This window comes from Vipera ursinii, assembly GCF_947247035.1.
Source record: "Vipera ursinii genome assembly, chromosome: Z".
In the NCBI taxonomy this organism is placed as follows: domain Eukaryota; kingdom Metazoa; phylum Chordata; class Lepidosauria; order Squamata; family Viperidae; genus Vipera; species Vipera ursinii.
Window position 1 is genome coordinate 46,025,180 of NC_139517.1, and position 11,640 is coordinate 46,036,819.

Consider the following 11,640-nt stretch of genomic DNA (forward strand, 5'->3'; position numbering starts at 1 on the left):
ATATAAATATATCTTGGTCAGTAAAGTTGTTTGGAATGTATGTCAAAGCACAAAGGATGATGGATCAACTTATTTTTCTATAAATTATTTATTTTGCAATCACGTTATGTAAGGATGTAAGACATGAAAATGCTTTTAAAAATGCTATTCTTGCTCTCCAGCATCTTCAGGGAGACTTTCTTCAGCCTTATGCCTTTCCAGTTTTGTTAACAATTCTGTAAAACAAAAATCCAAGATGAAAAAAGTAATATTTCACAACATGATCCATACAAATTATTCCTCTATATTCTGTTGAACACAGCCCAGGATGAGAGACAAAACTGAACTTATGTATTTGATACAATTCCCTACGCAGAAAAAAAATGACTGAATGAGTTAGGCAGACTTTCCATAGATTTGGAGATGTAATTCTAACATTCTTAAGAGTCAAATTCATATTGAATTAGTTCTCTTAAGCTCAAGAGCGATGTGCATTTAAAATAGTATGGCTGATATTTAAGTAAGACTAGCTTTTGTATTTCCTAATCCTCTTTTTCAAATAGGTTTACAATAATGAACCTGTGGGGACTGTTCTTCCCCCAGAAGAGGAAAAAATGTTTTAAAGATCCTTTCAAGCAAATATTCATAAAAATACATTATTAAAATTGAGTTTGCCTACATTAGCAACCCAAAGTGCTGGTTTATCCAATTTAGCAATTATTTGGAACAGCATCTAGCTATACTACTTAATGTTCACTTAGACCAGGACTGTCCAGCCTTTGAGATATATGTAGCCCTGGACAGCTAGTAATGTGGCTCCATAAGATCATAAACCTTCAACATGATTTATATGCATTAACTATAAATTTTATATGTAACCCAAGAAAATTCTTCACTCAATATGGCCCAGGCAAGCCAAAAGGCTGGACACCCATGACTTGAGAGTCAAAATTAATTTCACTATTATCTGCCTTGTATCTTAGTATGGAAAATAGCATTTGTTATCTTTAATATGTGTCCTGACTGAAATAAATCACATCAAATCATTTATTACAGTCAGTGACCAGAGTTATTTTTAAGGAATGTGGAGATGGTCTCTCCTATTAATCTGTCCCTTGTGCTCGTGCAAATGTCTATGCAAACCTGCTCCTAAACCTATTTCTATGTCTTGATTGAGAAATACAGAAATCTGAAGGCTTTTTCCAAAATTTTTGATAATACATTTTACATATGGTACATACACGCTTCTAAAAGTTAAATATATAAAGTATACAATTTCTATAATTAGAAAATATTTTTATATTTTGTTTGTATAGGTTTGTCCCTTAGTGACTATACAAAATTATGACAGACTCCTCCCCCTCAAAGCTACTAATGACTCAGTTTCAAAGTTCCAACATTGGCCACCTGATCCACATTTATAGCCGTTTGCAGTCTGTAGTCACATGACTGATTGATGACTCTTTTTCCAGAAACCAGTGTTTATTTCCAGGTTTTAGCAAAATTGCTCGTTAGAAAAGCGGGAGCAGTGAAGAACTGGACTATGAATAAGAACACTAGTCACTGCATGAGGGAATCTGAGCTGTGATTGGTTGATGTGAGTGAAGGGGGAATTTTCTTGTTTCCCACTGTTGTATGTGCGCTCTGATTTACCTCATGATGTTCCTGCTGTGTTGATTTACCTGATGATGCTTCTGTTTGCCTATCTTATTTACTGAAAATACATTTATTTATATAAAACTCTTTCATCTCAGTATCTCCGACTCTATTTGGACACCAGCTGCACAATTCCCCCACAGGTTCACTTAATGACTGCAGCATTCACTTAACAACTGTAGCACTCTCTTAATGTCTGACATAAAAAAGTCATAAAATCAAGTCACTCCCCACCCCTCTAGTTAAAAATGAAATATGGGCTAAATACCTTTGGCTGGATTGAAGACGCCATTAGTCTGTTTGTCACATACGTAACATCGCTGAGATTTGCGATAATGTTGTAGGGCACAATTTTCACAAAAGTAATGCTTACACCTAAGACAACATAAGACAATTGCAGGTTAGCAGAGAACTAGCATTTTTATTTTTTGGTGGAGTTATTTCATTTTCAAGAAAATCTTACATTTTAGTCACTTTAAATTTACATTTCTTAAGAACAGCATCAGGATCTCTTTAGGGTCATCAATATTTTTAAGATAGTAAATTATATGAAAATACTAGGGTATTTCTTTACATGTGATTGTATAGATGGTGATGACATGTCAATTTCAAAACTGCAATATTAAAGCGAAAAGATAATCTTACTTGGTTACCACAGGATTCTTGAAGGAGTTTCTGCAAATAAAACACTTGAAAGGCAGTTCATCTTCATCACTACTTACTTCATAATTTTCATCATCTGAACAAAAGAAAAAGTACCTGCTAAATTGTACTGCTAAGTACAATGATATATGATTTATCTTCTACCAACTCCATGTAGGGAGTTGTTCTTGCCAAAAGGGGCAACGTTAACAAGTCGAATAAAAATAACTTTACTAAAATAATCACTCAAGACAGTTGCTTCTATTCCCTCCTACAATTCTCACATGAAGAAGGAAGGCACATATTGGTCCTCTGCTGAGAATATACTTCTTATTGCCATGATAGGCTATCAAAAAAGTTGATATAAATTACACATGTAAGGCAACTGTTCTAATTCAAGGCAGCCCATATGCTCAAAGAAAAACAGTTCAGAGCTGACCATAGCTCTTGAAGTTATCTGAAAATTGATACTCTGAAAACATTATAATCCATCAAGATGCCAGAGAGTACTAATATGGTTATGCAGTTGTGCTACAAAATTTATATTTAATTATGAGTTTAAAAACCTGAAATCTTTTATTAAAGTTCCTATTAAAACATGAGAAATGTGTATCTGCCCTACATAGATTCTTCCAAATGTTTTCATTTTGAATCAATATGAATGCACACATATAACTTTCAGTCCCCACTGCACATATATACTCAAACTCTACAATTACATTCACACACAGACACCAGTGTTCAATAGAAGGAAACATTTTTTCTCAGAGATCATTCCTATATTTGATCAACTCAACCCAATCTTGCATCTGCTATTTGTCATATCACATATGAATTTGAAAGACATTATTTTCATCATAAGTTACATTTGCTGAACACTGGAAGAAAGGGGATTGATTGCTCACACCATTAAGTCCATAGCGTCCCTCATCCAGTTCCCGCTCAATTTGCCACCCATGCTTATAATCTGATCGGTCATGCAGAAATTTACAGCTATCTGTAGGGAAGAAAAAAAAGGACACTTAACAATGATGTCAACAATTTCTGTTCTGCTATCAATCAATAAAAATCAATAAATAATCAGAAAGTATATGAAGAACTCATTTACCTCCAAAGCCACAAAACCCAGTTTCCTTGTAGTCTTTACATATATCAGGCTGGTAATCCCATCTCACAGTGGCCCTGAGATGTTCTGGGGCTCGGATTGGTCCCTTCCTGAAATAAACAACAAAAACAAGAAAAGATGAAATGACTGTAAGCGCTAAAATTGGTTACGCCTATAGCAATACACAAATGCCACCAAAGTAATAAGATTTGAGGGAGACTACAATGGTTTGGTGAACAATTAGTCTGACAACACAGATTCACTTTTTTCAGACAAAAGGACACTTTTGAATAGGGTCATCACACACAAAAATGTGATCTCCCATCTTACAACATAGTTTAACATACTAGAAAGTCATGCAGGTTGCCCCTTCTGCAACATTTTCAGGAAATCTCTAGGTTTCACATTTACATTCATGTGTTTAAAACTGGAAATATCAAGCTTCTTCTTAGAATGTGAAGCTCATTCTTACAAATATTACAAAGCTGTTAAAAGTAAACTATCAGGTTAATAAAAGACTTCTTAAGATATCATGGTCCATTTCAAACTGAGAACAGAAATAATCAGCAGACAGAAAAATGAAATAAACTGACAAATTTTCATATAGCATAAAATGCATTCTTGGGTAGCTAAATACATATGCTTTTTCTTGGAATGAACATTACATTTTCTCCTTACCTTACCATGCCTGAAGAAGCATTTCCCATGGATGTATCTTTTGGCTTTACATACTTTTGATAATTATTAATCCCTCGATATATCTTATCATCTTCCTTTCCTTGAAGTTCCTGAACAGAAAAAAAAATCAGTGACAAGGCAATTCATATGATCATCTACTGTTTTGAGTGACCTAGAGTCATATAGGTGAGATAGGCTATACAAATTAAATCAATCATAAATAAATGAACTGTGCATGCTTCAAAATGATGAAGAAGAAACATTCTATTTTCTGCAAGTCCAGAGATCTATCTGTCTGCTATGCAACTCATTAAAGGAGATTAATCTCTTTCAGGCTTCCACACGAGACAAACAGATACCAGGTAAAATCGGAACAATAACAACTGAAACATAGTGAAAAATGGAAATAAAAATAAAAGTATAAACAAGATTAAAGAGATGACAGACACGACACAAATCATCTGAAAATCCTGGTAGTATACTTCTAGGCAGAAGAAATACTAAAGAAAAAATATTCAACATCAACACAGATAACCAGTATGACATTTCTACCCATTACTTGTTTGTCAGTACATAAAGATTTCAAGCAAAGAAAAAATGGAGACAATTGTCTAGATACCTACCTTCTGTATTTGCTGGCTACGTTCAAAAATGGCTTGGGCATCTTTGTCTTTCTCTGTGTCCAGTTCATATACAGCTGTTGCACCCATGTCCTCTGGACCCACAGGTTTCTGAAATATGAAAACTCTATTAGTAGGCCAGAAAAGAAAATGAACCTCAGCTTTTTTTTAACATAATTAAATTTATTACCAAAAAGCTACACTCTACCAGATGAATAGTTAAATTTCAGAGTTACATGATTTAGTTCTTTTTTAAAAAAATAAAAATTCTAATAGCAGTTAAGAAGAGTAAAATGAGATGCTCTTGATTCAAACAATGAAGCCAAATGGCAATCTCACTTTGTACAAGTATGTATCATCCAAGTTACAAAATTTTTAAAATGGTCACCAGATGTTAGCAAAGATCTTGTGAAAACCCATTAACACTAACCCAAGTTTTCTTGCACTTGTTTAATTGTTCGGAAACAAAACTCTTACCAATCTACTACAGCTGACAATATTTTAAGGATATTCATACCGCAGATCGCGTTGATTTATATGCAATTCCAATTCCTCCAGGTTTGTTATCATCATCGCTACTGCTTGACCCATAGGAAGTCTTTGTCTTCATACTTTTCTTTGTCTGGAAGACGGGAGAGTGAATGAGACTATCATATCAATAAATATTCAAGAGGCAATCCATATATACTTGGGAGACTTGATAGTCAGTATACATCACCTTCTGAATCATGGGATTGGAAACTTCCTTTCGTCTCTCCTTCCTGACTACAGTGCTGCCTTCATCACTGCTGCTACCTTTAAGTAGATGGAAATCGTACAGCATTGGAAAATAATATATTAAACAGGGAACACTAGCAGAGTGCAGCTGCCTCTCTAGATTCCAAACTCGTTCTTAGCAAAAAGATCCTTATATTCAGTTACAAGAAGTTCAAATTCATATAAACAAAGCCAAACATTTTTTTCCACAACCTGAGACTGTACTTTTGCTCTATTCCCATAACAGACAACCAGGGTAGTTGTTCACTCTCTTTACAGCAATTTAAGACTAATGAGAACAATACAATGTGCATTTCCATATGGAACATAGTTAAAACTATGGTATCTTTTACTGATTTACCCAATTTTAAAAGGGAGGAAAGTAACTGATAAGGCTTGGGATATCTAATCTTGCCAATCCACTCTAACACACCCAAAGTATCAAATAATAAAAGCGCAATGACAGGGATGAAAGAAAACCACAAGTTTATACATTGAGGGACGAGCTAGTACCCTTGGGAAGATCCAGCGGGAAAGCTGCTTCTTTTTCGGGGAAAGAGACATGCATGCCGAGTTGTCATGGAAAGGCGAGGCAACGCTTTTACAACGACTCTTATCCCCAAAGCGACATAACCTCTTACTCCATTTGTTCAGGATCCGTGGCTTTCGCATGAGATTTCAGGGCACAAGCTGACCGCGGCCCACCCGCCGCGTCACTATCCCGCCGCAAATATATTTGGAGACTGAATGCAGTGACGGGCTGTGCTTCTCACCGGGCTCCTGGTCGCTGCTCGGCCTCTTACGTTGGGCCCTCCCGGGCGCGGAGCGACGCTTTTTGAAGAGGAAGCTACAAACTGGCTGAGCCTCTGCCATGGTGGTCAAATCCTTCACGGAAGCAGGACTCCGAAGCGCGCTCGATTCGTCCCCTCCTCTTCCCCGCGAGTACGGGCCGCCCTTCCGCCTGGGCAGGCGGCGCTCTATCCTTCGCTGTCATGCAACGCCTTATAGACATCTACCTCTTAGAGTAGCACATTTTGAAACTTCCGAGTTCACTTGGGGTTGGTGATTCTGCCGTTTTCCTTCGCTACCTTGGGCAACGGCATGTCCCACTCTTTAACATAAGCAGAAAACGTAACGTTTCTGCTGCCCCAAGTAAGGACATACGTGATCTCTAAATGACAGCAATTTCAGCCACTGACTGGTTGTCCGAATGATCTGTACTCAGGATCTCAGTTGCGCGCAAGGCAAGATGCAGGAGAAGCCCCAAGATAAAGTAAACAACTTTTCCAACAGTTCAGAAGAGGCTCAGATGAAAATTTATTTTGATGTTTCTTTATCTGAGAATTTTACAGATGCTCTGGAACAGTATTTCCCAATCTCAGCAAGCTGTCTCAGCAACTTTCAGATGTGTAGGTGAGAAGGCCAAGACAGCATGCTTGATGTTACAGTGCTGAAGCCATCAAAGCCAACTGGAATCGCTCACCCAGAAAGGAACAGAAAGAATCAAACAGTGCTCCTGATCCCCTGTACTGGAAAGAGTACAGAGAAGAGCAACCAAGATGATTAGGGGACTGGAGGCTAAAACATATAAGGAACGGTTGCTGGAATTGGGTATATGTAGTTTAACGAAGAGAAGGGTGAGTGGTGACATGATAGCAGTGTTTCAATATCTCAGGGGCTGCCACAAAAAGGAGGGACTCAAGCTATTCTCCAAAGCACCTGAGGGCAGGACAAGAAGCAATGGATGGAAACTAATCAAGGAGAGAAGCAACCTAGAACTAAGGAGAAAGTTCCTGACAGTTAGAACAATTAACCAGTGGAACAACCTGCCTCCAGAGGTGGTGAATGCTCCAACACTGGAGGTTTTTAAGAAGAGACTGGACAGCCATTTGTCTGAAATGGAATAGGGTTTCCTGCCTGAGCAGGGGGTTGAACTAGAAGACCTCCAAGGTCCCTTCCAACTCTATTATTATTATTATTATTATTATTATTATTATTATTATTATTATTATTATTATTATTATTATTATTTTATTATTATTTTATTATTATTATTATTATTCCCTTTGTAGGTGGTCCAAAATCTTACCAAATTTTATGATACTGAATTCTGCTGAGATATTTGATGGGACACAGAAAAGGTCCCCACCCCATTTGGCCCAGCTGCAGATCTCTACAGAATCAAGTCAGAATTATTAATCAGAATAGAGCTGGAAGAAGCCTTGGAGTTCTTCTAGCCCAACCCTCTGCTCAAGCAGGAGAGCCTATACCAGACGTAGGCAACCTTGGCTCTTTTATGACTAATGGACTTCAACTCCCAGAATTCTGTAAGTTGAAGTCCCAGAGTCATAAAAGAGCCAAGGTTGCCTACCCCTGGCCTATACCATTTCAGACAAGTGGCTGTCTCTTCTTAAAAGCCTCCAGTGTTGGAGCACCCACAAGTTCTAAAGCAGGGGTCTTCAAACATGTCCCTTTTATGACTTGTGGACTTCAACTCCCAGAATTCCTCAGCCAGCGTGATTGGCAAGGAATTCTGGGACTTGAAGTCCACAAGTCATAAAAGGGCCAAGTTTGAAGACCCCTGTTCTAAGGCAAGCTGTTCCACTGGTTATTTTTTCTCAATTTTAGAAAGTTTCTCTAATTCCAGGTTGCTTCACTCCTTGATTAGTTTCCATCCATTGTTTCTTTTCTTTTTTTGCCTTTTGGTGCTTTGGAAAATAAGTTGACTCCCTGGCAACTTCTCAAATACTGGAATACTGCTATTATGTCCCACCACCACCACCAGTCCTTTTCTCTAGAAATAGCCATACCCAATTTCTGCAACCATTCTTCATATTTTTTAGTCTCCAAGGCTGTAATCATCTTAGTTGCTCTTCTCTGCACTTTTTCCAAAGTCTCAACATCTTTTTTTTGTAATGTGACCAAAACTAGATACAGTCTTACTAAGGTTTTATAAAGTGGTACTAATATTTCTCATGTTTTTATTCTATGCCTCTATTTATGTAACCAAGGATTGTATTTGCTTTTTTGGCTGTTGCTAGACACTGCTGCCTCATATTTAAGTGATCATCCACTAGGACTCCAAGGTGCCTCTCACAGTTACTGGTTTTGAGCCAGGTTTTGCCTAATCTGTACTTGTTCCTATGATTTTTCTTGCCTAAGTTAAAACTTTGCTTTTCTCCACATTAAATTTCATTTTATTGGATAGGGTCCATTGTTCAAGTCTATCAAGATCTTTTTGGATCTTGAACTTGTCTTCTAGGGTGTTGGCTATTCCTACCAGCTTAGTGTCATCTGCAAATTTAATGAATTCCCCAGTAGTAATAGTGTATACCTTTTTTAATGAAAATTATCAGCAGTTTTGATCAGTGATGTCATCAAAGTAAACAAACCCATGTGGTGGTGATTACATCAGCAGATCATGGCCGTATGCAGAAGTAACCGCCCTATTTTCAGATAAGGTGAGCGGAAGTGACATGTTGGCCTAAGCCCATCAAGATAAGCAAGAGTAACCCTAGCCGCCCTATTTTCAGATAAGGCTTGTTGAACCTAACCCCCATCAATAAGTCAAGGCAGTCAAGCCTCTGGGTACATGATTAGCTTAACCCTAGACTAATTCTATGGACATTCAAAACTGCTGCCGGCGTCAACTTCCCTCCGCCCTGTGCGTTCCCACAGAGAGGGCCTCCTCAGGGTGCCTCCGGTCAGAGAATGTCGGCTGGTGGCCCCCAGGGGGAGGGCCTTCTCTGTGGGCGCTCCGGCTTTATGGAATCAGTTGCCAGTCGAGCTCCGGATGGCACCTGACCTTCGCTCCTTCCGACACAGTCTGAAGACCCATCTATTTGAACAAGCCGGCCTGGCCTGATAGGGGATGTGTTGGGGTTTTAATGGGGATTTTTATATTATTATTGATTGTTTTAGCTGGGCTACTATTTAATTCTCTTTAATTCTTGTATTCTGTATTTTTATGTATGCCCTGTTCACCGCCCTGAGTCCTTCGGGAGAAGGGCGGTATACAAATATAATAAAATAAATTAAATAAATAAATAAATAAAACTAACAGAAAAAGCTAAATCAAGTAAATAATTAACAGAGGCCTGTGTTTTTGGTAAATAAGCCCTACTTTGGGGAGCTGTGAAATAAAAAAATGTTATTTATTTCTAATCATTCTAGCCTAATGATGCTTTTAATTTTGTGGAGTTTTAAAAATCAGTGCCTCAAAAGCTGGGGAAAAAGGAGCCCCTAGAAGACAGCCAGGGCTTGCATTTAACCCCCTTTTTCTAAAAGGTATTTATTTCTAGGAGGTTTTAAAATCATTTTCTCGAATGCAGGGGGGGACCATTTAAAACCCGCAGTTGGTTTTTACCTTTGTAAAAATTTAAAGACACATATTTTCTCAATTGAGCCCGCAAAACCACATATACATGTAACCGTATGAAGCATGGCCTTAATAAAATTTATTCTGCCCCCCCTACAGCAAAAAGACAAGGAATATTAACAGGAATTAAAATGCTCAAAAGAGGCAACCAGCCAGGTGGCAAGTAGACTTGTTCAGGCATGTCAGTGCTGCAAATCCAGGCATGCATGTTTGTGTCTGATAGTAAAATGCAAAATGGTGTCTGTAACATTCTGAGTCTGTCAATTCATTCTAGTGAAAGAAAACAAATAGTCAGACAAACAAGCAAACAGACAAGAATGTTACAAACTCCATTTTGCATCTAAATGTTTCAAAAATTAGCCATAAAACTACTTACATTTGTAACTTCCATTCTGAAAAGATTCTTCTTAGCAGATCAAATTGCTCTGGAGGTATGGGTATGACAGAAACCATCAAACGTGACTGTCCCAGTAAGGGCCATGCTTTTATACAGGCTGTTGATGTCACAAATTAATCCCATCAGAGTTAGTGAGTTCTTCTCACCTTTTGCAAAACTGCCCCCCCCCCCCGGCCTCATCAGGAAAACCTGATTGGATAATATCACATGAGCTTTGATTAAATTGTATCTCTGTGTTTAACACCTAACAATGTTAAACAGAGGGCCAGCAAAAGAAAAAACATAATACATCTTTCGTGTGATTTGTAAAGTACATTTTATTATAAATTTCACAGCGTTAACAGTTTCTTGTAATCAATTTCTGTTACATTCTGACATATGAACCTCTTCAGAGACAATGGCAATTCAGCTTCAATCTTTGACATTAATGACAGTGGTTTACAGTTCTTCTCGATATGATGTATGAATCTCTTGAGCTCACCAAGGGAATCCCAGGTGAAATGTAAGTTATTCACTTTGTCAGAAATACTGATGATGACCCAGAGAACATGAGGCATAGAAAGTCTAAAGCATAAGCTGTTAATAAGCTCTGTTTCACTGGTACCATCCGCATGGTCTTCATCTTATTGTAGACACCCCATTAAACAATGGTGTAATATTTTAATGATACACGCTTTCAGAATCAGGCATGCTGACATTTTGAGATTCCACCATTTCTAAAACAGGAAATAAGGTAGAATTAGTCTAGCTGTTTCAACTAATCAAAATACTGTTTTCTTAATTTTTATATTTACTTACCATTTGATGTTTTGCAGAAGCTACAACAACAAGGCTTTATAATTTTGTTGTCTTCAATGAAGCCATATAGCTCAGGTCCTTTTCTTAATCTATGCCCACACTTTTTGGGGGTCAAATTTACATCAAACAAATCTCCATCAGTATTTGCCATCTTCAAAAGACTGCTGGAATTAAATCGCTAGCTGTTCAGACCTGCCTGTACAATCTCTCCTGTACTTCCAATGACACGTCCTTCAGCCTAGCACCTGTCCAGAATCACTGGGTATGACATGCCCAGGCATGTCCCGAACAAGGCCTAACTCCCCTTTTTTACTATCAGACACAAACGTGCATGCCCGGATTCGCAGCCCTGACATGCCTGAACAAGTCTACTTGCCACCTGGCTGGTTGCCTCTTGTGAGCATTTTAATTCCTGTTAATATTCCTTGTCTTTTTGCTGTAGGGGAGGCAGAATAAATTTTATTAAGGCCGTGCTTCACCACCACGTGGATTTGTTTACTTTGATGACATCACTGATCAAAAGTGCTGATAATTTTCATTAAAAAAGGTATACACTATTACTACTTTCCCCTTCTATTCCCTCATCTAAATCATTTATGAAAATATTGAAGAGTACTGGGCCTAAGACAGA

At 37.9% G+C, this 11,640-nt stretch overlaps 1 protein-coding gene across 3 annotated transcripts; it reads right to left on the reverse strand.

Annotated features, from left to right (window-relative positions):
- Positions 1–26: 26 nt before the first annotated feature.
- On the reverse strand, positions 27–6,464 carry RNF113A (ring finger protein 113A). Of its 3 annotated transcripts, none has more exons than XM_083376933.1 (10): positions 6,210–6,464; positions 5,399–5,475; positions 5,198–5,302; positions 4,684–4,791; positions 4,061–4,170; positions 3,386–3,492; positions 3,185–3,274; positions 2,281–2,374; positions 1,904–2,010; positions 27–215 (listed from the first exon to the last, which is right to left on the reverse strand). In XM_083376933.1, the coding sequence occupies exons 1-10, from the start codon at positions 6,307–6,309 to the stop codon at positions 145–147; spliced, it is 969 nt and encodes a 322-aa protein (XP_083233059.1). In that variant the 5' UTR covers positions 6,310–6,464; the 3' UTR covers positions 27–144. The 3 variants fall into 3 exon arrangements, with proteins under 3 accessions (XP_083233059.1, XP_083233061.1, XP_083233060.1); XM_083376935.1 differs by lacking the exon at positions 6,210–6,464 and adding an exon at positions 6,078–6,182; XM_083376934.1 differs by lacking the exon at positions 6,210–6,464 and adding an exon at positions 5,950–6,094.
- Positions 6,465–11,640: the final 5,176 nt, after the last annotated feature.